This window comes from Egretta garzetta, unplaced genomic scaffold (assembly GCF_000687185.1).
Source record: "Egretta garzetta isolate BGI_Z169 unplaced genomic scaffold, ASM68718v1 scaffold76, whole genome shotgun sequence".
NCBI classification, from domain to species: domain Eukaryota; kingdom Metazoa; phylum Chordata; class Aves; order Pelecaniformes; family Ardeidae; genus Egretta; species Egretta garzetta.
The window spans coordinates 26,155-53,569 of NW_009259859.1; the positions used below are offsets into that span (position 1 = coordinate 26,155).

The window sequence follows — 27,415 nt, forward strand, 5'->3', positions numbered from 1 at the left end:
CCTGTCCCTGCTTCCACTGCCTGTGCAGTTCCCTCTTCTTCCTTAGTTCGACCAGCATCTCTTGTCTCAGCCACGCCGGTCTCTTCCCTTCTTTTCCTGATTTCTTACAGCTAGGGATCGAGAGCTCTTGCGCTCTGTGGATCACATCCTTAAAGATCCGCCAGCTCTGTTCTGCTCCCCTGTCTCTGAGGACCGTTTCCCAGGGAGTTCTTCTGACTATCTCCTTGAGGAGCTGGAAGTTTGCTTTTCTAAAATTTAGGGTCCTGACTATACTCTTTGTTCTTGTCATTTCCCTTAGGAGCGTGAGCTCCACCAGCGCGTGGTCACTGCAGCCCAGGCTGCCTCCGATCTTGACATCTCCGACGAGCTCGCTTGCATTGGTGACCACCAGGTCCAGTATCGCATCCCCTCGGGTAGGGGTGTCTATTACCTGGCTTAAGAAGTTGTCCTCAATGCATTCGAGAAACCTGCTGGATTGCCTACATCCTGCCGTGTTGGTTTTCCAACAGATGTCGGGGTGGTTGAAGTCCCCCAGCAGGACAAGAGCCTGAGAGCGCAAAGCCTCCCGGAGCTGGAGGAAGAACGCTTCGTCAGTCGGCTCCCCTTGATCTGGCGGCCTGTAGTAGACACCAACCACCAGGTTCCCTTTGTTGCCTCTTCCTCCGATTTTGACCCATAAGCTTTCGACCTGCTCGTGGCTATTCTTCAGGGTCAGCTCTTCACACTGTAACGATTTCTTGATGTAAAGGGCAACGCCTCCGCCCCTCCTTCCTCTCCTGTCCCTTCTGAACAGCCTGTAGCCATCAATAGCTACATTCCAGTCGTGGGTTTCATCCCACCAAGTTTCTGTAATGGCAACCTTTTCCTTGGCTTGGCTTATTCTTTGTTGAAAGACAGACCAGAGGAATGTCTGTTCAGACTTTAACATAATTTAGAAACATCCTACGCAAGTGCTGGTGGTTCCCAGTCAACTTCCAAAGACAGCACGCCATAGAGTTTTAAAAAGATTCTGGAAAGCATAAGAAAATAATACACTGAAGAGACTATTGATTACAGAATAAACAAATGAATGTTACTTAATAGACTCCCCCATTTTTGCTAGTTTGTGTTGACATAACAGTAACACTTCATTTATTTAATGTTCTGTCTTCTGATGTTCATGTAGACATCTCTCCTCCTCATACAGAAAACTCAATGTTGTATGTGTCACACGGACTGTGCAGTGTTTAAGGATATTAGCAGCATGCCAGGCAAAGCCCAGTGCTCTTTAAAATTATCTCAGAAAATAGTCTTGAGTATCTACAATGATCAATTGTTTCTGATTTGTTCTGTTGCTCGCAAAACAGATATTTGAAGCCGATACACAAAAAAGCACTTATTTTAAAATCAATGTGTAAAACATCAATTCCTAAAAATCCATCTAAGGCTCTAACTTTGCAGAATATATTACTTTGCCAATAAAGCTGGCTAACTCAGGAAAGAATGTATGCATTCTCTGGGTTTCACCTATACCGTCTGATAAGCAAAGGTCTTGTTCAGCAGTTAGATAAACCTAAGGAGCCACTGGCCATTTTTGTCCTAGAGAGGAGCCTCCTGGGGTTCAAATAAACCACAAATGCTTTTACTGCCTCTCACGCTAGGTGAGAGGATACCCCAGTTCTCCAGACTTGGACCCCAATGAACTAAGTAGGAGGGTTTTTTTCTTAAAGGAAGGTAAACTTTTTTTCTCTTTTAAGCAGCTTACTTTATAAAGTTTTATGAAGTTTTTGAAGAAGTACCTCTTGGTCTAAAATAGTTCTCTTACTTGCTTTCTAGTTCAATTTTGTTGGGAAATTGCTTGGACCAAGAGGAAACTCCTTGAAGAGGTTACAAGAAGAAACAGGTGCAAAGATGTCCATCCTGGGGAAAGGATCCATGAGGGATAAAGCTAAGGTACTGTGTCTGTATTCTGGTTGCAATTAGTGCTGATACATTTGTGCTTTAGCTGTTATATTTAGATTGCCTGTCTACTTATTAATGATGCAATTAATAGACTCATCATAGACTCTGACTCCAAGGCTTGTTTGTTTTTTTCAAGTTATATCAATTGCTTAAACACAATTTTTCTCTTGCTATGCAAAGCTTGCTTCCCATATAATTGTTACAGTTACTATAGTACCACTGCTATTTAAATAACTAACCTAAAAGAGAAACCAGGTTAAAGTTCTTTTGTTCTGAGAGAAGTCTTGTTCTCCTGAGAATGTACAACTTGTGTTAGGTTACTGCTATAATATTGGTGTACATAAATAGGTTTTCTCTTTTGTTTATTGTTTATTTAGAGATGGGACTTTTTTAAAAGATTGAATATTTATTCAGGGCATAGTTCTAAAAAAGATAACAAAATGGACATTTTGCTTAAATGAGTGTAAAAATGCACTACAGATAAAAGAAAAAAATGGTGTTTGAAGTCACTGCCTGGGCAATGCATATAAGGCAATTATTTGAAAGGTAAGGCAGCATCATATATATCTGATCCAAAGAACATATACTGACTGCTTTGTGGCATCTTACTTTATAGTCTGTAGAACAGCAGTATTGTGGTCAACGCTGAAATAATGACTGCTAATTCCACTGAACTGTATACTGCCTTTAGTAATGTTGTACATTATTCTTCTTTCCTCTCTGTCACATCTGTCATTCATCTCAGTAGCTAAAATACTGAAAGAAATAATATGCCAGAATAAAGGAAAGACTAATCAGGATTTTATGGTTGGCATTATTTGGTCTTGGTAATGTGTATCAGCAGTCACACTTTCATTATGAGGTCTCCAACTGTAATATTGAAAAAAAATCCACAAAACAGACAAACTAGGCACACAGAATGCATTTAATTTTTTTTCAGAGATTTCTTTATGACATGGGGTATACTGACACTTCAATTATGTACTTAACATTATATTTTATGATCATAATTGTTGAATACACTACAGATTTTATTTCTAGGTATTGACAAATAAAATATTTTATGGCTTTTGGCTTACTTCTGCAATGATAAAAAATGACTCCCTGGATGAATGAATGCATGTGCTGCTAAGAAGCAGTAATTTGCAGCAGTACTGCATCTGCCAGCTCCATTCTCAGCTCAGATTATTATTGCCAAGAGCAGCAATTGCTCAGACAGGGGAGGGTGAAGGGCTTGTTACCACCTAAAGATGCTTAAACACACATAAATAAGATAGGCTACATCCTCTGGTTTTGAGATTGGCCTCTCTTCTTATCATATCATTTGAATTTCATGTGATCATAATAAACAGTGCCAGCATGCCAGTTATTACATTCACTCATGAGTATGTCAGCAAAAACAAAATTCAGGGTATTTTTTTTTTTTACCTCTTCATAGAGTATTTAGTGTTTAAGTGTAATCTGAAGTATGAACTTCATGGAAACTCATGCATATAAGAACAGTGTAAAAAATTAAGTTCTAGAGTAAAATAGTATTAAATATGGCAGTGATGAAAGCAACTTCTGTGGTGAAGGCCTCGTAAGCGACTGTTATCTTAATCCAGTTTCAAAGTTACTGAATCAAAAGAAAACAAAAGCCCTATGCAATTACAGTGAGAGATAGGAATTATCTGATCTCTGTACATCACTGTTAGCAGTTCCAAGCAAAAGAGGCTGAGAATGATCATGGGATGGGTAATAGTTACAATTAGCATTTCAGAGAGGATATTCTAGGTTGAGATACTGTTAAAACTTAATGAACATATATTTGATTGTGAGCATAAATAATAGCATGAATTGCTGCATCACTAAGGAAAATACAACTTGCTCTGGTTAAAACAGTTTTCTTGCCATAAACCAAGCCCACTAGGCTCATTTACACAGTATTTTTTTACTGATTTAAATACAAATTACCGAAGTCTGGAGGCTCGTTGTGGTTATTTTGTACCGTTCAAGGAATCAGCTTATGCATATTGGCAGATGAGTCTTCATTCTGGAGGATTTTTCAAGAAAAATCCATGTAATTTCTCTCCATAAACTAGAATTTCCTTAATGCTGTGAACCATAATAATTCCTAGGCAGAGACTGCAGGCACATGTGCTTTTCGCCTCCAGTCCAGTGCACCTGGATTCCGAGCTGTGTTGGAGCAGCAGAGATGGAATTTCTGCTAAATACATTTATACCCTAATTCCTTAGGTACTTACTGTTTGAAAAGAATTGATCCACTGATCTGGAGTTTTTTAGTGCCAAAATTACAGTAGGCAAATGCTTGGCTCTACAATGAACCACTCTGGCCAGCCTCTATGATTTCGGGCGTATGGAGGGGCAGTTTCCAGTTCTGGGAAGCGGACCCTGTCAAGGGAGGTATATCTGCTTTTCAGAATTTACCTATCTTTAAAAAAGAAATCTGTGGGTATATTTCAGAGAGTAAAGAATTTGGGCTGGTCCTTTCTAGAGCCTTAGGGGACACTTCTTAAGAGTGACTTATTGAATATCCACTGTGCCTACAGTGTGGGAACAGGATAGATTAAATCAAAAAGGCAATACAGCTTACTTAAAATGAATATTATGAACAACTCTAATTGTGCACTAAATATGACAGAGCTTATATATGTGTCACAGAAGGTTGTGTTAGGAATTGCTGAAGAGATGCCCAAGTGTAACTGCAGCAATTTTGCGGAATGTTATTTGAGATGTAAGGAAAACCTATGATTCTTCCAGAGCACTGTGGCTAATGTGAGTACTTAATTCTCTGTGCTTACATTAATGCCACTGGCTCAGCATAAGTTTAGTTTTCTGTAACAGAAGAAAGATCCTACAGTGTTCTGACAGGAAAAGCAAGCACCATCATGAAACGTGGGCAGTCCACCAGGCACAGAACAGAAGATAATGCTGGCTTTTAGGTTCTTCGTCCTTTTGATTTGGCATGCAAAACTGTAGCTAAAGTTTGAAATATTTATTAGCTGAATAACTTCATTTTATTTTTAAATCATAGAGAAGGTATTGTTGAACACATTGAGCATAGCTGTGACCACTGAGAATTGTGAGCACCCTAAGAGCACTGCCAATTTCCAGTGAGTTCTTAGAACATGTTGAACTCTTAACTATCTTGCTGGTTTACATGCTGCCACTAAAGGTTGTCATTCCTGTAGTAATATAGTATTATAAATATGCAAATACATTCTTCAGAACAGGTAGTGATGAGATTAAACACAGTCATGTTGAGTTGCTTGGCTTTTGATTCTTTTCCATGTCTTTTTCTTCTTTTTCCAAACAGCATGGGAGGTGGTTGTAAAGGTAAACAATCAAACTGAAGTGACGGGGGAAATCTCATTACAAGTGGAATGAATTGATTGCTTTCATACACAGATGCAGATTTTCTTCTTTTCAGTCATGCAATGAATGTTTTTCAGTGGGCCATTAAAAAAAAATAAATGTACGCAGGGAACTGGAATAGCTTTTTTTTACATAAACTATAACAGTAAGAGCATGGATTCTCTTCAAAAGAAGCAGAAAAATATGTAGCAATGTTTCTTATGCACTCTTATTTCTCGAACTAGTTACCTGCCACAGTTGCATAGGAGAGAGCACAGTCTTGGGGCTTGCACCATTTCTCCATGCTCCCTGGTTTTAGATTATTTATGAGTGGTATTTTTTTATTCAGATTAATTATACACCAACATGCAATAAACATGCTCTAGATAGTAAACGTAACTTAGCCTTTGTGCTTTGTGGAATTTCAGAACTTTGTATGTGAGGAAGCAAAATGATAATGATTGCATGCAAATGAGAATGAAAGGAAAATTTTTGTGGGAAAACCGAAAACGTTTAGGGCCAGAGATAAAATAACCACACTGGTGTCATTAGAGCTGCCTTTAAGGGCTGCATGACCTGACGGCAGATTGCTGGAGCTTGGGGAGAGGGTGTGGGAAGAGTCAAAAACACACTCCTCCCCTTCCATGTGTCCCTAAGAACTCTCTACTGACTGGAGAGAAAATACTGATCTAAGAGACACTGGTCTGAGGTGGGACCTCACCCTTAATAACAGGAGTGAGAACAGACCAGCAGCGTTGATCATAGTCCAGCCATGGTACTTATCTCCAACATGACTTCATCTCTTTTTATTATGTTTTTTTCAGAGATGAACTATACCAGAGTAGATGAGATGGTATATGGTGAGGCTTGCCTGGAATGACTGTCCTGGCATGATACCAGTAATTAACTGGTATGGATAATGCTGGGGAAATAGAGCAAATGAAGGCCATGATCAGAGATTAATAACTGAAAGGGTGAACAAGGCATAGGAAAAACAAAAACATGTTGAGAAAGAGAAGAGGACTGGCTTGGAAAAAAAAAAAAGGCAGGTTTAAATCTTTTGCAAAAGAAAAACTCTACCTCGTACAGAATTTTCTTTTGTCTTTCCCACTGCATGTGTAACTATTGTGGGAACATTCAAAGAAAGACATGACAGAAATTTTTCAGTGAACACAAAATTATGTGGAGGCCTCAAAACAAAATGGGGTTGTGAGAGAAATCTTGAAAATGTGCAAGTGGTGTTGTTGAAAATTTTTCAAGGTAAAAAGAGTGTCCTTATTTTTTTTAATGAATTTTTTTAATTTAAAAATTTACCTAAGTGAATATATTTAGAAGAGCTGGATAACCTAAGAACAATAAAATGTTTTTATTTTGCTTTAGTAACATTTTGAGTGTTACCCAAAGGAAGATTTTTTGATTGCTTTTTATTGTGTTATAAAAATGAAAAAATGGATTTTTAACCAGATTATTTTTTCCTGAAAATTCATTCTTCATTACCTGCAAGACACTTCTTGCAGGACAGATTAACTATTTAAACTAAAGAGGCTGACATTGTCTTTGCAGAAGTCACAGACAATCCAAACATCTTTTTGAGCTGCTTTTTACTTACATAAAGCAGGATTTGGAAATTAATATATAGCCTGATAACAAGTTTATATATTAGATAAAAGAAAGCTAAAATGTCAGTTGCTACTGTAGCACATGGGCTGTCAGCCACACATGAAGGAAAAGGTAAGCCACAGTGCTTGAGTTAAATCTCCTGAATACTGATGTATAATTGCAACTCCAGTTTAAAGTCTTCCTTTTTACCTAGAGAAATCCTGCCACCACCAGTTCCCATTTTGCACACTTTCTTTTTATTATCCATTTTTTTCATTGTTTAAACTTCCACTTACGTTCATCTTTTGTCCTGGACATTTGGAGGATGCTGTTATTAACGATTCCTGTTTCTTTCCGATAAAACATGGGAAATTAGAGAACAAACTTGCACTGCAGCTTTGAAAAATCATGCAAACTATTTGCCCATGACTCAATGTTTTGTCAGCTACTGAGTGAATGTCTAACTGCTTTCCTTTTCAAGTCTCATTTGTTCTTTAAACTAGTTATTAAGGAAAGAAGGTTTCATCACAGAAGAGTTAATTGCAGTAGAACTATCTGCCTTCCATTAATCTGTGGGTTAAGTACTTCCCAAAGAAGTTCCACGTCTAGTTGTCCCACCAAACAGCATTTCTTGCATTAGCTTTTCTTTTTAAAAAGCACAGGTGTTAAGAACTTGCTGGCGACCAAAAATATCTGAAGTCAGCATGCAGGGACTAGCACCTAGATTCAATGATTAACAAATTGGCTTTAGTGTGTTTTTTAACAGCCATATTATGCGAGTACCTTATAAAAGATTTTGAAAATGTGGGAGAGTTGCAGCGCACACTGGTCTGTTCCCTGCAATTGCTAAGTGCCCTGGCTTCAGTCCCGCAACCTTTAAATATATTCTTAAATATCTTACAGGATTAAGTCCATATATATAATGTGAATAGAGCCCAATAACTTTTTGGTTTGGAGCACAATATATATTTTCATTAGATCATGTCTACCACGAGCATAGTGTCCTAATAGTGGGGAGTTAATTCTCTGATAGCATTCTCTTGACTTCACTGTTTTTTCAAGAAGGTCATATAAATGATGCTCAGATAGCCCAAAAGGAAGAAGAAAGTTGGAAGTTTTGTCTGTAGGAGGTGATGATGCAAGTAGTGCATTATATTCTTTCCCAATCCTCTTGCTTTATTGAAAGATGAGAACAAAAGTGTCTTTAGGGTCCCAAGCCTTTGAGTGTCACTGCCTGTTACGATCGTTCAAGCTTGTGCAGTATGGTTACATATGCAGAATTTCCTTCCAAATGAGAGTGGCAACACTCCGCTGGACAAGAATAAAAAATTATGAAAGACACTAGAAAGTAAAAAAAAAACCAACAGACCACCTAGTGGTCTATTGCACCAGGTTTTACACTGGTGCCACCCCGCTCATGCCAGTGATGTTACTCGCTCTCGCTTATGGGCGTGGTAGTTAAACCCAGTGTGGTGTCATGAGGCTTCAGCTCTTACAGTTGGAAATAGAAATTTGGTAATTTCTATAAAAAGTCCATTTTAGTTCTTTAAAACAGAACCTGTAGGTTTACTTCCAGCCTGCTGGGAGTTTTGATCCAGACTTTATGCAAAATCCCTGAAATGTTTGTTTCTCAGGTAAGATGTTTCTGTTTCATTGAAGTACTCCTTTATCGTCTTTAGCTGTAAAATCTTTAAGGCAAAGACAGTGTAATGTGTGGCATTGGGTTTAGAAAACTGGCTCGCATCCCAAAGCATCAATAATTTAAATCACTAATTGGTGCTCACTCATTTAATGTTTTTTTCTGTTAGGTTTTCCTTTGCTGTGTGTAAAAGTATTATTAACTTTGTATTTTTAGCTCTACCACCATGGTACCTTACAGCTTACAGCCATTTTACCTCACAAACAGGTTTATGAGCAAGAGCAGGATTAGGCCCTCAGCATGCCTTAAGATATGAGCAGAAGTAACAGCAGCACACTACTGCTGCTGTGACACATTTTTTTCCCTTCCTAAATCTCTCCAGATTCCTGATACTGACTGCTGTGAGTCTGTAAGGACTATAACAACCAACCAGCAACAAAGAAAAATGCAAGCAGAAGGAAACAAACAAAAAGCAGAGCACCCCATATTTTGAAACTGGAATCTTCAAGGGGTCGTTTGCAAAAGGGTGTTAACTCTTCAAAGTCTACTGTAATCTGCATTCTCTCAGCTTTTCCTTTAAGTGAGCATGTCAAAAGGTACCACAGGCTTTCAAACTCTAAAGCTAGGTTTTACCTGAACAAAAATTCCAAAGAACACACTTTCTCTTTATACAGAGAAAATGCAATTCTGTGGACAGGTGCAGATTAAAGAAGAGACTGTCTTTATCACTGTTTCTTCTGGTGTTGCTCATGTTCTAGCAACTTCCAGTTGCTCAACCACCCCGGTTGCTTTGGAAAATACCTCCGTATATCACCTCTAATGTGTTATAAACTCCTTTTTGCCCTGATAGGGGAGGGAGTTTGAGGTAGATACAGATCACAACCAATATTTCTTAGAATAGCCTTTATTCTTTAAGCTCTTTTTACTTATAGCAGAAAACTATTCTTACAGCCCATTCACTTATTCAGCCTCACATCTGAATTGCACTCTCCCCATTACCTGCTTAGAGCAACGTTTGGGAAGCCAACTCCAACTGTATACTTAGAAAATAGAGGGTAATACTGGCAGGTCAATGGTAGGTGTTCAGAAAGTCCATCAGATGGTCCTTTATTTCATCAGAGGCATATGTAATCCCATAGCCTTCGTCTGAATATAGCAGTCGTCTTGGATGCAGGCTGAATTATGGAACCCATTGCTGACCAGTGCTGGTGCTCAGCAGCCTCTTGGTGTTTTCAGATGGTATGTTCTTGAAGGTTCACCAGCACCAGTAGTCTCCAGGGCTTACAAGTCCTTGGGAAGCTTTCACATGCCACCTTCTCAGCACATACTTTTCTTTTCTTTGCCCTTTTCCTTTCTTTTTTTAAAAAACTATTTCTCCATCAAGACTTACAGATGCTTATAGAATCGATTCATGCAAACCAGTGCGGACGGGATTTACATGAAAAATGTTTGCATGCTCCTCTTTTCATTGCTTCTCTTAGGTGTCTCATCATGTCCACACGTGCTTTCTGACCCCTCTTATATTTCACCAGATCCTTAGAGCTGTGCAAATCAACTTGTTCCCAGGAGCTGTTACATCTCTTTCCTTCCAGAAGACTCCATGTTACCCAGGGTGCAACAACTAGGAAAAGCAAGTGATCTTCTCTGCTTCCCAGCCACATCCTTTGAACTAAAGTTGTATATTTTAACGTCACAGTAAACTGATGGCTTTCAGTCATATATCTTCCCTTTGGCACAAAAAGAATGTGTTTATTCAGTGAGAATCTGTCTAGCTGGGGAGTCAATAACCTCTTCATTTTTTACCATAACCCTGCATATTTTGGGTTATTTTCCTCCTGCACCTCTGCGCTCTGTGGGGATATTTTCTTTCCCCAGAACATTTCCTAGCGCCACATTCCTGACAGACGGGAGCATCTTTTGTTTGGTGGTTTTTGCAGCTTCCATTGGTTACCTCTCTGTCTGGCTTGCTGGCTGAGGTGGGAATAAACTCAAAAATATGAGACCACTGAGCCAAGACACAGTTAACTGACCCTACTGGAATAGATTCTTCTCTTTCTGATATTCATATGGTCCTGTCCACATTCCTAATCAATGAGATGCCTTCTGGTAAATAGTCCCTTATCTATCAGAAAGCTCATCTTTGTTAACAGGCATCTCCTTAATATCATTGACCAGTAACTTTGGATTTGGAACCTGTCTAGAAAGATCAACCGCCTGTTATCCTTCAATTTATGCAGTTTCAAATGATCTGCAACACAGTAACCCCTGGCTGTTTCAGTTTGTGCTATAAAATTTTGGGAAAGTCCATTTGTTTCCATTTCTGTCAAGTTTGTTTCTTTGCACTATGGATTTTTTCTTCTGAGGGCAGTTTGTCATATTTATGTCAAAGATTTAAGATGTTTTCTCTGACTTCCCTCTCTGAGTTTTAGAGACCATTGAAGTACATAGCCCATCTTGCTGCAGAGAAAACAGTCTTTTCCCTGGTCCCTCTTGGGTTAAGAACAGGTCTCCTTTGTTTTGGCTAGATGGCTCAGCCACTCTGACCTTGCTTAGAGGAGTCGGGCTTGAGGAAAGCTTTTTTAAAGCTTTTTATCTGTATGTGTATGTTGGGAGAGAGAGAGGAAGAGAGAGAAAGGTGTATGTGTGTGATATATAGCTGTAATTCACGGTTGAGCGTAAGTCATTCTGTATTAGCCAATTCCTCCCGATGTCTTCTACACTGTGACTAGGGATGTCTGTCTTTCATCAAGTTTGAAATTCCCTATTTAACATTCAACTCTTCTATCCCCAAATGATGCATAATTGCTTCCAAAGTTTCAAGATTATTTCGTAACCCATTTCCTAAATGTTTCTACAGATTGGTAGGAAATTCCCAGTAGATGACACCACTTCCATTTTAAGAAGGGTATAGCTAAAATAGCATTACCCTCAGATTATCACCAAATTATTCAACAGTGTTCCTTTCACTGTGGTATAAAACTTACTGTCTTCTCAAGACATACTTGAATTAGCCTCTAGACCATTCCATGTCCTAAATGTGGATGATGGGTCACCTTGTTTTCCATTCTGAGTTTCATGCAGCAGGTAAAGAAAAAGCATCAATACCAAACCACCCTTTATACCAGAGAAAGACATCAGTATCGTTCAAGGTCCCCAGACTCCCCAAATTACTGTTTTCTGTCTGTGTACAGGGCACTGTGGCTGCTTGGCTCTGCCACAGTGAGTTCCACCTTGCTTGAGTCTCCCGAGTTCTAGAAAAATCTCTTCTCTAGAGATGTGGCTTGTGGATTATGCTGCCTGTCAGCTCTGACCTGGATTTCAGGATCTAGGTCTGAAGATTGGGCAGTGGGGGCCATCTGATGACTTGTCCAGTTGGGTTCCAGTTCTTCTCTGAATCTTCTGCTTGGCCACTATAGGAGTATATGAACAGGACTTTGTTGTCCCGTTAGAGAAATCATTTCTGTCTCTCAGTAGCAACCTGTTCCTACCCTTAGGCTTTTACCTGCTGCTTATGAAAACACGTATTGCAATATTATAGCTAGAGCCCTGTATGCAGTGTCCCCTCTTGACAAGGGACACAGGTCACAAGGTAGCTGTTGTTCCTCAGTCCTGGAGCATGTTTTTACTGGTGTAAGATCTGGCCACCATCAGAATCGGGAATTAGCCATCAGGAATTGCTGGATCGCAGAAGTACCATATTTATCTCCTGACCATCCCTCAGCCAGTCCCTCCCTGAGGCACCAGTAACAAAAAGATGTCAGCGAAGATTGATATGCTGGTGTTTTGCTCTGTGAGTATTCCCCAGGAGAGAAAAATCCTAAATTGAACAAATAAAAAAAAAACCTTTATGGCCTTTTTGGCTCTCAGAGACAAATTTTGGACTATAAATTTTGGGCTGTAAATATTGTAAACAGTCTGCCTTATTGATTCTATAACTTATTCACCTGTGATTTCTTGGAAGAAGCTACAAATACTAAACAACTTGTGCAAGCTTTTGTGCTTTTTAAAGGAAACTGAACTGAAGCCTTGTTGGTATGCTGTTTTGTATGAAATTACTTGGTATTATATAACAAAGACGTTTCTGCATACACATGGAAAATTGGAACACAAGTTTCTATTTTAAATTGGAAAGATGGCAGAAAAATCAAGAATACCGTCTTTCTAACCTGGATTTATATTAATTACTGATGAAAAATTAAAGTTCGTAGGATGGTTACATGAAAAAGTAGGTTAAAAAAAAAAAGGGAAGTGGGACACTCATTTAAGTACTTAAAATGTTTGTAACTTAAATTAAATTTGAAAATTTTTGGAATGATGTTCTTGGATGCCTAAGGAAATCTGTAAGATCTCCTCTAATACTCTCAGTATCTCAGAAGTGCAGTTCTTGCACTGCCGAAGCCTGTGGCAGTTCTGCTAATGACTAGTGAGAGGAATAAATCGCTCTTGGTATTTTGCTGAGTGAGCGACTGAAAGTCAAATGCAATCTCCAAATATTTCTCTATTAATTTTTGGAGTAAAGTCCCAGTCTGAAGAGTGAGATGTTAGAATGATTGCAGAGATTCAACCAGATATATCACTTTAAGTATTTCCTGCTAACTTGATTCATGGGGTGATACGAGACTTCCTTGTAATTAGTGATGGCATTTTCAAAACAGAATAACCAAGAGGGCAATTTAACTCTCTGTTAAAAGTTTCATACTCTAGGGCTGATAGTTAAGAAAATTACACTGTCCTCACAAAAGAATTATATCAGACCTCAAACAGATGCTTAAAAATCCCTATTCTGTTACTGATGCAGCACAGTGGTGATATTAAAAGTCTCCAGCACCTCCCTCATCTCTGTTAAACAAGACTTTCATATTTCTTTGCTCTGACAGGGTGTTTGTAAGTCTTTTAAAACCTGCTGTTTTTAAAAGTGTGGGACACATTCTTCTCTTTCAGCTAAATTAGACTACATCCAAGGGGCAAAACATTGAGATAGTGCTTCAGGTTTATTCTTTCTCTTCTGAGTTAAAAGTGATGGAGGACCACCAAACTTTAAAGAAGGCAAAGCAAATAAGTGGCAAAAGAGAGGAATGTGGGAAGGGTACGGATGGCCCTTAGTGAAGAAAAATATGTATTATTTGCAGTGGTGAAAGTTTATGTGCTTTCTGTTTTGCCAACTTGTAAACTTGTAGTAAATTTTTGACCTGAAAACAGTTTAAATTTTTTGTTTGTGGAATATCATAAGGTTTTGTGAATACCCCAGCAAAGTAAGCAAAGTGGTGTATGCATGTATTATGCATTGGGAACAATCAGCGGCGATCTTCCTCTGACTGTAACGGTGCCAATTTGACACCCAAAAGTCCAGGTTTGACCCCCAGATCTGTGCCAAACTCTTCTTGATTCCAGGTCATTCAGATTTCTTGGGCCAGAGAATCGTTTAATGCTTGTTGGTGCCATTGAGTTGCTGCCGCTGTCCTCGCCGGAAGGGTTTGGTTGTGAGACCGTCCTGCCGACTGGGAGGTCCCCTTCTCCCCCTCATGGCATTTGCAAACCTGTACAGCACAGTCAGTGTGAGTCCTGACACTAACGTCAGTGCCCTTGGAGCAGGCAATAAGTTTTCTTACGAAAAATAAGTTTGGTAAGAAAAAAATCAGCACGTTCATATGTGTAATTATAAGTAAATTAACTCGGTGTCTTAGAGCAATTTGAGGGACTATAGATCTTCTCACAGTGATGTTTTTTTCCTGTGTGTACTTTTTCAGAACAGTGATTTATATTCCGAAGTATTTTATTTATCTGCATGAGGCTTCATAAAAAACACGTTTGATCTTGCTGAGTTTTGTTTTACGATTATTGTTCTTGCTGTTTTACATATAGATAAATGCAAAAAGAACTGCTTTGAATTATTTGCAGCAATTACGTTAAATCCCAGTTTTCTGTGCATAATGTTGTCTGTACTCTTGAGGATCATGATAAATACTTTTAATATACTTTAATGGGGTACTGTTACAAGGAGTTTTACATTGCCACAATAGAGGCAGCATTACAGTAAATTAAATTACAGTGCACACAATTAAATAGAATAATGAAAAAAATCAGACTTGGAGCAGCAGCTCTTTGGAGTCCTCTGAAATTCGATTCCATGATAAACATAATAGGAGAAGATGGTGAGTGGAATTCAGATAGCTAAGCTAGATATTATTTTGTTTGTAATATCTCCATCAGGGATTAATGTTCTCTTATTTAGAGACATTGATTAGTCTCTGGATTATTTTTCTGATTGATTACTGTTGTGATGTAGCATTCCTTTTTCATTTATCTACCCAACATCAATATAACATTAGAGCTATAACTTCATCATGGTGCACTAGTTATGCCATCTGCAATAATTTGTGGCTTCGCAATAACAGTTTTAAGGAAATCTGTACAGATTTAACTTGATCTTATAGCCATATATTACCAAAGAAACCCTGCCTTCCTTTCATCTTCTCTGAAAAAGAGAAATATTAATTTTACATATTTTCTGACAATAGCTCCTTTTTAAGAGCACTTGAGCATGAGATACATTTCTGTTTTATCAAACATAGCTAAAGTAAAGCATGTGTGCAGCTCTGGACAGTCAGTATTTTGTATATGCAATGAAATCAGAAGGTATGGTATTAACATTGCAAATGGTATTATTTATTTTTTTCCTATTTTTCTTATTTCTCTTGTTTTTATTGGAGATGAACGTGAATTCAATCTCATACAGAGCTGGCATTTGGAGTCAGGAGGAATATAAATTTTGCATTTAGTTCCCATCACTGTGTGGTTCTGGCTTTCTGTCCTAGATTCTTAGTTTCCCCACAATAAAGGACAACAGTTCTTGCCCATCTACTTTAGAGGTGTCTACAGAGAATTAATTAATTGATAATTATAAATGTCTTCAGGAACACTGCATGTTATTGCACTCAATTCAAAGTTATCTGAGTTCAGATGAGTGAGCTGTTATCCCTGCAGAATATATCCCACTCCTAAGGACACCTGTGGCTGCGGTCAAGGCTTTCTGCTTCTTCTCTCTTTTTTGTACTGGTATGATATTTTGCATGTTTATAAAGTTGGATATTTCATTGGTTTAAATCAGATCAACTCTATTTATAATAATAATTAAACCAATTATTTTTACAGAATTTGGGGAGGAGGTAGGAAGGATAGCTGTTAGCAGTTAAAATATGCACAAAGCCTTACTCCAATCCCCATCTTCTGTCATCTTTTGCCTTTCACACTATCCAAGAACTTTCTTTAAAACCAAGTCTTTAGAAAGAACCCTGGCACTTAACACCAGACCCTCATCTTGTAAACTGTGTTTAGAAGGCATAGGAACATGGTTGGGAATTTTTCAGCTTAATGGATGTGCAAATGCTATGTTGAATTTAGGCCTTACAGGCAAGTCCTCCCTTCCTATGTTTATAAACCCTTGCTGTAAAAGTCAGTGGCTGCATGTTGTGTGTTTGTTCTTAGGTGCTCTAGTGGATGAATGATTCAGGGGATATCTACAAACGAAGAATTCACTTAAGAGTCATTTTTTGAAGGGGGGGGAAAAAAAAAAAAAAACAAAGCACCCTGCTCTGTTTTTCTGTCCACCTACAGGTCCCACTTCATCTCCTATTATATTAAAGTCTGTTACCAAATGCTTTTTATCTGGCATGAGAGGGAAAGAAAAAGAATGTTTCCTTTGTATTATGTTGTTAATCCTTCTCCAGAGGTCCGTTTATAGGGTAGGGAGATATAGGGAATGGCCAGCAAGCCCTACTTCCTTAATTAAAAACATCATTAACCACGCATATAACTCTCTCAACTCTAGTGTAACACTGGTATTATATTGAGTCTCTGGCTATTAAGAGACTTGATCCATAGGTACGTATGTAAGTCCAAAAATAATGTTTCACATTTCTTTAAATTGATGTAGCAAATATGTACTCCTGAATAGTTTGACAATAAATTATTAATTGTTTTACTGTTTCGAGGCCAAACTGTTGGTGTCAACTGTTGCAAACAGAATTAATATTTCAGTTTGTTCTGTCAAAGATTCAACTGAAATTGCTAAAACATGCTCCACAGAAACAAATCTCTTGCAATCATCACACAATGAAATATAGGAAGTTTTTTTCAACTAGTTTTAAGTAGGAATATGAATTATGGTGCTAAAAAGTCTGTGGTAAAAAATGATGTAGTATTGAACCTCTGAATCAATTTTTTTTTTTTTTTTTTTTTTTTTTTTTTTTTCCCCTTGATGATCCAGACCCCAGGTAATTTGTAATGAGGATCATACGAGTCTCCATCTTTTACAGTTCCTGTACTGGGAATAGATACCTTTAATTTTGTCTGGTTTCTGCCATCTTCTATTTCTTCTTTTTTATTACATGAGCAGAGCAATGTATTGAATCTGCAGATTTGCTTTCTCATCCCATGATGCAGGTAGCTATCACGGACAATAACATGGTGTCTCATGCTGCTGGCTCTGCGCTAGCTGGATTATATATGGTCTTTGATTAATAACGTAGATAGATAATGCTTATTGTATATACCAAATATTTTGGGGGAGAAATTTCTTATCGTGAGTTTTCCACTATTACAGTTTTGAGTGGTCTGCTTGTCCTGTAGCTACAGCCCAGCACCTCCACGCAAAAAGATGTATAAATTCTCACTTGTGAACTCTTTCTTCTGAACATCACAGAATATACATGGGGAGAGAGATTCCTCCTTTAGCTCTCTAATGGAAGATACTCTGTAGGCCCTCTGGATAGTGAATGTCAGCCACCTCCATAAGACAGTCTATTCCCTCTTCAGACATCTATATCCCTTAGATACATGGGATGAATCCCACTGTCTTCACTGACACAACTATTTTAGGCTCCCCAGCTGAATTTTGGATACTGGCTGTTCCCAATCCCAAGGTCCCTGGGGAGGTGAGAAATTCCTGTTTCACTTTGAGGAAGCCAATTCTGTTCCAAGTTCTAGAAATAAAAAAGGAAAGCCTGCATCAAAACATTTCTCCTGAGAATCCACGTCTGGCAGAATTAGTCTTTTAGAATTTTAGAATTAGCTTTTATTTTTTTGTGTGTGTCTGAATAAGAATTTTATTAATTTTATCTACCTGTATGTATTTCTTACATATTTGTTACATCCCTACAGCTTGAGAACATAAGACTGCATTCACTGTAATCCTCCTATGTTTAACTGAATTCACAGAAAATATTTAATGGGTGTTTCAGTTCAAACAGGCATGTGAAACAGCAATTTGCAAACTGTCCCTTCACACTAGAGAATACATACCCTACTGTAAACTATAGTCAAAAATTAAAAATAAAAACCAATGAAACAAACAAAAACGCCTATGGTGTGACTCAGAGAGATTGAGGGCAACTGTCTGTTCTAAATGCATGAAACGATTCCAACAGAATTGATGAACATGTATTATAACAGAAGAACATGGATTGAAATAGAGTGAATATAATGTCATATGATTAAGTACACAGATCTACATTCCAATCCAATTTTTTTTTTCTTAAAAATACAAAACCAGCTACCCCAAATTCCATCTTAGCTGTTCTTTGTAACTTGAATTGTTCTGTGGGTTGTAGTGAAAATACTTTATTAAAGAAAAGAGTTGTGCAGATCTCAGCTAGTTGGGGCACTCAAATCGTTATCCATAGATAAGATAATGTGCAACATGAAGGACGTTGCATGTACATTCAGAGTATATGATGCATGTAAGTGTCCAAGAATTTCAAAGAGGCTTTTTGAAGTGTTGAAGAAAACTGCAGCTCAATCTTCTGCATGTGAAAGTACAATCAAAATATGCTATCTATTTCAAATTTCAAATTGGTAACAGGGCTAGAAACATTGGTGTTACTGGGAGGTCACCCACAAAATTACCTAACATGCAACATAGACAGTGGTATTCCCAAATACTTCTCCGAAATCATGAGGAATCTGTGGTGTCCCAAATATACCATTCATATGCAGTTGCTGTTGATGGTTTTGACTTTATGGTGGTGACCATATTCATTGGAATAACACTTATAATGATATTTCTGGCTTCTTATTTTGAAGTATTTAGGTGAAACATTACTATTGGATATTCTGCATCAAATGTAAAATAATTTAGAGAATGAAATTTTAAGGTATGGGGTTTTTTTAAATGACATTCACACTAGGGTAGCTGTGAATTTTCTTTCTTTGTAGTTTGTAATTTATTACTTTCCTGCTTAGTCTACCAGATATACAATATGTATTATTATCTATTAGCGCATATTGAGACACAATAATTTTAATGCAAATTCATGATTGAATGAAAATGCTTACATTCATTAAATTGAAGTATACCAGTATTAAGAATAACTAGAATAGTTTATAAATAAGGTTCGGAAGTCTTTTCATAAGTAGATTTAAACTTGTTCACACATGACTGAGAGCTCAAGTGCTTCAAGTACAGTGAATAAGGTGTCATTCATCATCCAGATTCTATGGAATTTTGGCCTAATTCGTATACAGAAATATATTTCAGATGTATCTTGGCAATTTATTCATGGAGGGGATAGTCTAGAATCAGAAATAGATAAAAGGATTTTACATATGTAGCTTAAGAATGCAGCAATAAACCCTTCTATGTAAAGTTAGTTCCGTTTTTTTTTTACGTGGGCTTCAGTAAGAAAGGGCTTATGACAGATCGTAGACCAGGTTTCTTCTTGCATGGACTTTTGTTTCCAGACCGGTCTACTCCATGGCTCAGCTATAAAATTTGCTTGTATTATATAGCAATAAGGGCAAATTTTCACATTTAGTATTGTATTACTTGTAGAATGTAGTACAGCACTGAAATCTAGGAGTTGTCATACTACACTAAATTATTAACTCATCTAGCATTATTTCCTGGCTCTGGAAATGGTACTCAGAAAATTATGAGGGGAAAAGTAGGGGCAAATAATATTCCTGGATAATTGAAAAAGCTAGTATGATTGAGGAGAGAATTCCTTTCTATCATGCATAAGTTATCACCTTATACCATGGAATACAAGATCAAATGACCCTTTGCAATAGATTAGCTAGCACAGAAGCATATGCTATGCTTTTCCATTCAGCACGCCTAATTAAATTTTGCTAGGCTGTTTGTGCAAACATTTCTTGTTGCACTGTATCAAGAAGTATCATTAGAAAAAAAATACCTTTTGTGTCTTTGGAATAGGTTATATGTATGAGACTGAAAGTATGGCAGGAGTATTGCAGGCAAATATTAGAAGAGATTCCAGACACCAGAAAGAAAATGTAAGAAAGAGTATGTTTAGATAAGAGCTGAAACAAAGCTCTGTCAGGTCTAACGGGTTTCCATTTCTTCAGTTTGATTTATTTCTTTCATTTTCTCTAAGTTAAGGAAAAGGGTTTATAAACTTCAAGAAAGTGTCATTCTTTTAAGACTCAAATATTATGGAGCATGAAAAACTGAGACTTCATCCATACACCATGATATATTTGTGATAGTTTGTTCCTTTATTTCTGTGAATGATCTGTGATGTATGCTCTCATTTTAATTTTAAATATAGAAAAGCCATTCATTATATGTTGAATAGGCCACAGTTGAGTGTCATTAAGAAGATGAACGTGCTTCTGGACTGATAGGAGTGTATCTGACTGATTTGAAATGTTAGGAATTATCCTGTCAGCTTTTGGCATCTCAGGGGATAAAAACAAAAATGCTGAGACTAAACATAAAGTGATACTTTTATATTGTTTATTCTTTTCTGCTTTATTTAGATGCATTTGGTGTCTGGATTACTGTAGTCATTAGTTGGATTTTTGAGTTGCTTGTAGTTATTTACATGTGCTTGGGTGTTTTTTAATGTAGGATTTTATTTCTGTCCTATTTCTTACTCTATTCTCAGTTCAGGGAGGGGGGCCTGACCTGGAGACACTAAATTCTGCAAGAGTCAAAGGACACACAGGTTTCTGAAGTTTGAGGAAGCTCAGGCATAAAAGCAAGGGAAAACTTCATGTTGTTCCAGGCATTGCTGTTCATGTCCCCACAGGTGAACTTCTGCATTGTGCCATCCTTCAGGAGAGGCTATGAGTCTCCACTGGCTATAGCCGAGGGGACATCTGTCTTCTCATTTAGCTAGCTAAGGTCCATACCTGAAATCAGGTGGTGTGAACACTACATTGATGCACACAACATCAAATTTTCATAGGAATGAGATCAAGCTGCTTCATTGGCCTGGCAATGGTTATATGACATCACTGCAGGTTATAATGAAATATATGGATGAAAATTGGACATGAACCAGCAATGTGTGCTCACATCCCAGAAAACCAATTGTACTCTGGTCTGCATAACAAGAAGCATGGCCAGCACGTTGAGGGAGGTGATTCTGGCCCCCTACTCTGCTCTGGTGAGACCTCATCTGGAGCACTGCATTCACCTCTGGGGTCCCCAGCACAAGAAGGACATGGACCTGTTGGAGTGGGTCTAGAGGAGGGCCAAGAAGATGATCAGAGGGATGGAACACCTCTCCTATGAGGACAGGCTGAAAGAGTGGGGGTTATTGAGCCTGGAGAAGAGAAGGCTCTGGGGACACCTTATTGCGGCCTTTCCACGTATAAAGGGGGCTTATAAGAAAGATGGAGAGAGACTTTTTACCAAGGCTTGTAGTGACAGGACAAAGGGCAATGGTTTTAAACTGAAAGGGGGTAGGTTTAGGTTGGACATAGGGAAGAAATTTTTTTACGATGAGGTTGGTGAGACAGTGGAACGGGTTGATCAACAAGTTGCAGATGCCCTGTCATTAGAAGTGTGCAAAATCAGATTGGATGGGGCTTTGAGCAACCTGATCTAGTGAAACATGTCCCTGTCCATAGCAGGGGGCTTGGACTAGAAGTTCTCTTCCAACCCAAACCATTCTGTGATTCTGTGATATAATTGCAGACTTAATTTCAGCAGGCATAATGATATCACGGCTTGCTACAAGCAGCCTGAATGTTTATGGCTATCCTGAAGGACAGTAAGAGCATAAAGTTTTCACCTTCTTAAGCTCCAGAGATTTCACAGGCATATGCTGGTGCTTGAGTTTGAATTTGAGCCAATATTTAAATAAATTCTAGATATGGTCAGGTAGCTTCTTCAGTGACTTTGGACAGGGTTGAGTAGAATAAAACCTAAAATGTTACTTATTTGGATTCTACTGTTATTGCTCAGATAGATATGGATGTGGGAAATCTCTGTTGTCTCAGGCTTTCTGTCTAAAAATGTCAATAGTATAGTTTTATTTTTCATTATTTTCATTATTATTACCTGTTATTTTAAAATTATTCATAATTAATAACTTATTGTTTTCCCATTATTATTATGCATTCTTTTAATTTCATTAGTTTTATTATTCATTAATAAGTTTGGGTGGGATGAATTTTTGACATCATTAGAGAAAACTTCTTTATTGAGCCTGAGAAAAGCATGGGGCTTGTACAGAAAAAAATAGTCATTTTTTTCTCACCTTAATCAGACATTAAGATCAAATTACCAAGATGAGTAAGAATAATACTTCATAAATACTAGTTTGCTGTTTATAGTTTTCTAAATTTTCATCTAAAAATAAAAAACAGGCTACTTGGCTGTTACCGATTGTGTTCATGTGTAAAAGACCACAATAAATCTCACACTGTGGTTATATCTTATCTTCTTGTATCTTTCTTTAACTTCCACTGTCTTACACAATGAAGTACGTTCTTATTGTCTCTCCATTCCTAATTGCTTCACTGGACTTTATTTTTCTGTTGTCCCAACATCTTATTAATATGAATATAATTTCAAAAGCGGTTGGACTGTTGGTTTTAGGCATTTCATAAACATGTTTCTGGCAGACTACTGGTTCAGGTGAACAGTCTTTAAATACTGCATTTCAATTTATTTCTGACACAGATAAAGACTTATCAAGCAGCTTTTGTATTTTGTGCAACAAGATATAAAGAGTACACTGAAATACAAAGTAAAGTGACATTTTTCTAGAGGCTATGCAGATTGCAATATGCTATGAAATATTCTGCAGAAGAACTTATAATTGTCTTTTGAATTAGTATGTAAACACTGAAACCCAAAGTATTCCTGAAAATGGAAAGTAATCAACTTCTTAATAACATCATTTGTTAAAGATAAACTTTTTGAAGAGTAATTATCATGATATGTTTAGCCCCAGTAAAATGAAATACAGATACAGTGTTATCTCTGACATGGTACAACAGAGAACAGATTAAAAAAAAAATAATTAAAAATGTCCTCCTATATAATGAAGCTAATAAATGCATCTGGATTTCATCCAAGAAAAAGAATACTCTCTACTAGAGATTGAGTAGTTGTATGGTAATGGAAAAGACAAATATCCCTCTGCCTGCCCAGGCCATGCAAGCCGTGGCCATGGTTTTTATATCAGGTTCCCGCTCTACTTTCACCATCCATCTTCTGCACTGCTGATGACCACACAGACTTTGTCCATCTCATCTAAATCCATGCTGTGAGTGAATACAGCTCCTGATTCAGATGCATAAATGTAGGTGTCTACATGAAAACAAAGTGTGTAAACTCCTGTTGGAATCACTGGAGATTTAATGAGCACCATCACTGGGGTGCAAAGATCTTTTCATCTGACTAAATCCAGATGTCTTACGTATGTCACGTGTGTAACATGGCTTTTGGCATATGGGTACGACTGTAGACCAGGTATTTCTTCAAAATTGAGGGGGTTAATGTTACTCTAGGGACTACTCCTAATTTCTTAAATTCTTCTGAATTTCTTCTGGCTAGATTATAGTTTTTGCCTGGTTACTCTTTCCTGGGCATACCTTTGTTCCATATAATGTTATGACTCAGAAGCAGCTTATTTGGAACATAATGTGGCATTTCTAAATCCTTTTCATACCTCTGATAGCTACTATGAATGCCAGTTTCATGACCCATGGATGTTTAAACAGAGTTTCTTTAATATCTGGCTCTGCAGTTTCTCAGTGTTTTCAGTCCCCAGTTTTGCTGCTAGACTGAACCTCTGAGTCTCCTAAACATTTTGCCAACTATGCAGTAGTATTCATTTCAGGCCACCAACGTTGCTACTGTATACACAGCAGTTTTCTTACTTGCAGCGTCCTTTCTTGTTGTGCTTGAAAGCCCTTTTCTCTTCTCTAATCGCTGGGCTTTGGCAGCCTGGGGGTTTGAAGGGCAGGCGTGGTGCCAAGTTCTCACAAGCTGTCGGTCTTGATTTCCACCGTAAGCCCCATAGAGAGGGTGCTGTGTATAACACCACCAGTGTTAGGAAGCATGGCTCTTTTTTTTTTTTCCCCGCATGCACGCAGTATTCTCATTAGCAAAACCTGGTATCGGTAAGCATGATGTGAATTAAAGCAGACACAGTGGTCATTGGGGATTGCCGGCTGTCATTCTTCCATGGTCTCTCCTCTCCCTGGCCCGAGCGGGCTGCCTTCTTCCAAAGCATGTGCGAGCAGAGGCAGCTCTGCATACTTCACAGAGTCTGTACTTTCATTGAGAAAGTTGATGTGTAGAAAATTGCCTCTTAAAGCATAATATTCCACAGGGGAATCCGAATTTTCCTCTGAGAATTTGGTGCTGTGAAAAGGAGGTACAGAATGGCACTAGCTTGCTTGGTGAGGAAGGGGTATCCAGTTCAACTGAGAGTCACCTGCAGCCTCCCAAACAGTCCGCAGTGCTATAAGAATCACACTGGGAAATTCTGGAAATCCTGGAAAGATGAAGTGGCAGATGATGGCTTGAAGTCACATAATACAGTAGGTATGAGGCACTGTTTCACAAAACCAGAATATACAAATAAATGTCAAAGCCCTGTCAGAAGTGTTGTCTTCCAACCTGGGCCTGTCCCCCCGGTGAGCTCTTCCATAGTTTGGGTTTCAGTTTCTCGACAGACAGAAAGGGCACACCAGTTCCTGGCCACACACGCTCTTTCTAGAAACATCTAAGTTGTTATAAAATGCTTAATTCATTAATTTTTGCCCAAATGGAAAAATGGGAAAGAGCTATTAAAGAATACCCAGCAGTGCTATAGTCAGGAAAATCTTCATGACACTTGCTTGGGAGCGTAGCTGATAAACCATTCTTGTGAATTAGGCATTTTTCTGCTTGCTTTAGCCTTGAACAATTCTCAAGCATTAATCAGAAGTTCTACTATCTTTCCAGTCTGGGCGATACAGATAAAATCATTATATTTTTCCAGTAAGTCAGAGTATTCATCTGAGTAATCGTCCTTAACTGTTTTTTACCATTCCCTATAAACAGGAGGTGAGGAAAGAGATTTTTAATGTCTGTTGGTATATACTGAGATCTCTTTCTGTCTGAGGAAAAGTTTCATGCCACAATATCTAGAATTTATATTGGAAGTGGCTTGAAATGCCATGTCTTTGCAACCATTTTGTAAGGCCGTAGGAAAGACCATGGCATGCTCTCCTGACCCTCTTTTTCTGGTCATTTGAAATGTGTTGTAATAAAGGGGTAACTTCAGAGAAAGCTCCTCTCAAACCATAGGCCCACTTAGGTCAGAAGATCCTGTTCTTTGTTTTCCCTTTGCTTATCGGTTTTCTGCAATGCAAATTTGCCAGATGGACTTTAGCTCCATCATCCCCTTCCATCCCACAGATCATCCCACATGCTCATTGGCCTGTCCATTGCAACACTGCACCCATTCTATCATTTCACTTGCATTTTCCGTAACGTTTTGCATTAGATCTTCAAGACAATTTTGGATTCATTAAGAACAAAAAGAAAGTGTGGGGCATGAGAAACAGGGGTTTGTGACCCTTGAAATGAGAATGCTTACATGACTTAAAAAGAAGAGTTTACCTTTTAGAAGTAACTAGTTAGAACATACCTTAAAATAAATAGAGAATTAATGACCATGGGGCATGTTCACTTAATTTCCAGAAAGCCAGTGGCACTCCAGCAGTGTCAAGGAAAACTCAGAGTTTTTATATCTCCCTGAGATCATGTGGATTTAGAGAACCAGGGTACAAGGCAGGGTGCTGGGGAAAAGTAGGTGGGATATTTAAGCAGTGAACGAGGGAGGCACAGGTTGGGTTAATCAGTATTCTGTATCCATCCCTTTTCTAGTTGTTTCTTTAGTGTTTGAACAATCAAGTTTTGCCAGAAAATTTTAGAATCACATCCAGATGTACTATTGCTACTCCACTTTTGCTAATTCCCCGTGCCTAAAATGCTCATCCATTCAGGGAAGTGAAATAACGTTGTAGTCAATAAACAGTAGGGAAATTCAGCTCACTGGCTAATCTCATGTAAAAGGCATTGACATCAAAAAGTCTGCTGCTGGTACTTTGGGAAGAAAAAGCAAAGGTCAAAATTCAGTACATTAAATACTCATTGCAGAATATTTACACAGCTCTACTTCATGCCCATAAATTAGAGACCTTTCAAACCAAAATCTCTGCCATTGCTGCTATGTTAACATATTTATGTATGCAACTTAATATGAGCGATAAGGTCCAATTTTTTTATTTGGATTTTACTTCAGACAAGACTAGTAATATTTTCATTTTCTTTAGAATGCTGCTAGAAAATGGAAAGGTTTTACACTCTGTGAGTGTCTAAATTAGGTTTTTCCTTTGTCCAGCTTGCTCTCAGTGAACCCAGAAACAAAGTATTTGTGTTGAAAATTGCTGCGTGTGGGATTTCATATTGCCTATGCAGCTTGGTATGTTGTTTCCTTTTCCCTTGCACTTTTACTGATCAGATAACTTTCAGGCAATTTTAAGAAACCACTTAAGCTATTTAAGCAGAGTTTTTTTATCCTTTAAATATTTAAATTTCTATGACCTTCTCAGCAGTTAACATACAGACTTTCGTAGGTGCTTAGAAAATAACTGGATTTTGCCTTTAAGAAAAAAAAAAAGAATATTTATTTAAAGATCTTTCAAGTATGGATCCATTATCTTCTCAAAAGGAAGAAGAACTTCTCAACAAAAATGTAAAGGCATCTATCCTCTGGAAAATAGCATCATGACATGAGGTCTCAGCTGGCAGAGCCCTGAGTCCATAATCCGAGTCAGCATGCTGTGACATGGAGACTTTTCCCATCTGTGTTTGTACACAGTCCAGTTTTGCCAGTGTAGCGTTGTATCCAACTTAGACTAGATCCAGACCTACACCAGCCAAGTCTGCAGTTCACCAGGTTGTCCCATGAAGAGTTACCCACTTGCCTTGTTATCATCGAGTCCCTTGGTCCAAGGAACTTATTTCCACAGTACACAAATTCTCTGGGATCTAAGGTACAAAGAAAAAAAAAGAGAGGAGAGAAGAAGAGAGGAGAGGAGTTGGCCTGGGGCCGCTTCCTTTCGCATGTATTTCATAGGGAGGATTTTGATATACCCAGCGATATTAGACACAGCAGCTGTGCAAAGTCCATGAGACTTCCCCTCAGTGGTGCTTTCCTTCCGTGACCCCAAGGCAGAGTTCAGTTGCCTTCGGATGAGAAGAAGAATGGAGGGTGAAGGGCAGAAGTGGTGTATGGAGTGTTTTGAAACTCCACAGAGGATCAATGCTATGGTGGATAATACTGTGGTCATACCGATGCTTATCTTCCTAAGTGCCCCTTCCAGTTTTTCTCCCCAAAGGACTCTGTGGCTTAATGCAGGAGTAAAGATAACACATGGGGTTGGTTGAGTGGGCCGCTGTCCATCCCCTGCAGCTGCAGGCTGCTGCTGCTGCCTCCTCAGAGCTGGCAGCACCTTCATTGCCAGACCTCCAGCTGGTGGCTGTGCCTGGCCCTGGGCAAAACTTGGCTCCCTGTGGGTTCAGAAGGTAAGAGTCCAAGAAGAAGTTATAACTGAATGCATGACTAA

General features: G+C 38.3%; 1 protein-coding gene across 1 annotated transcript in view; it reads left to right on the forward strand.

The window, feature by feature from the left end:
• Positions 1-1,815: 1,815 nt before the first annotated feature.
• KHDRBS2 (KH RNA binding domain containing, signal transduction associated 2) overlaps positions 1,816-27,415 on the forward strand; it is a gene marked incomplete at its 5' end in the record, with an annotated part of 238,048 nt that continues 212,448 nt past the window's right edge. The window contains one exon of the mRNA XM_009640019.2: positions 1,816-1,932. Within this exon, the coding sequence (XP_009638314.1) occupies positions 1,816-1,932 (117 nt within the window). The remainder of the gene's footprint in view (positions 1,933-27,415) is intronic.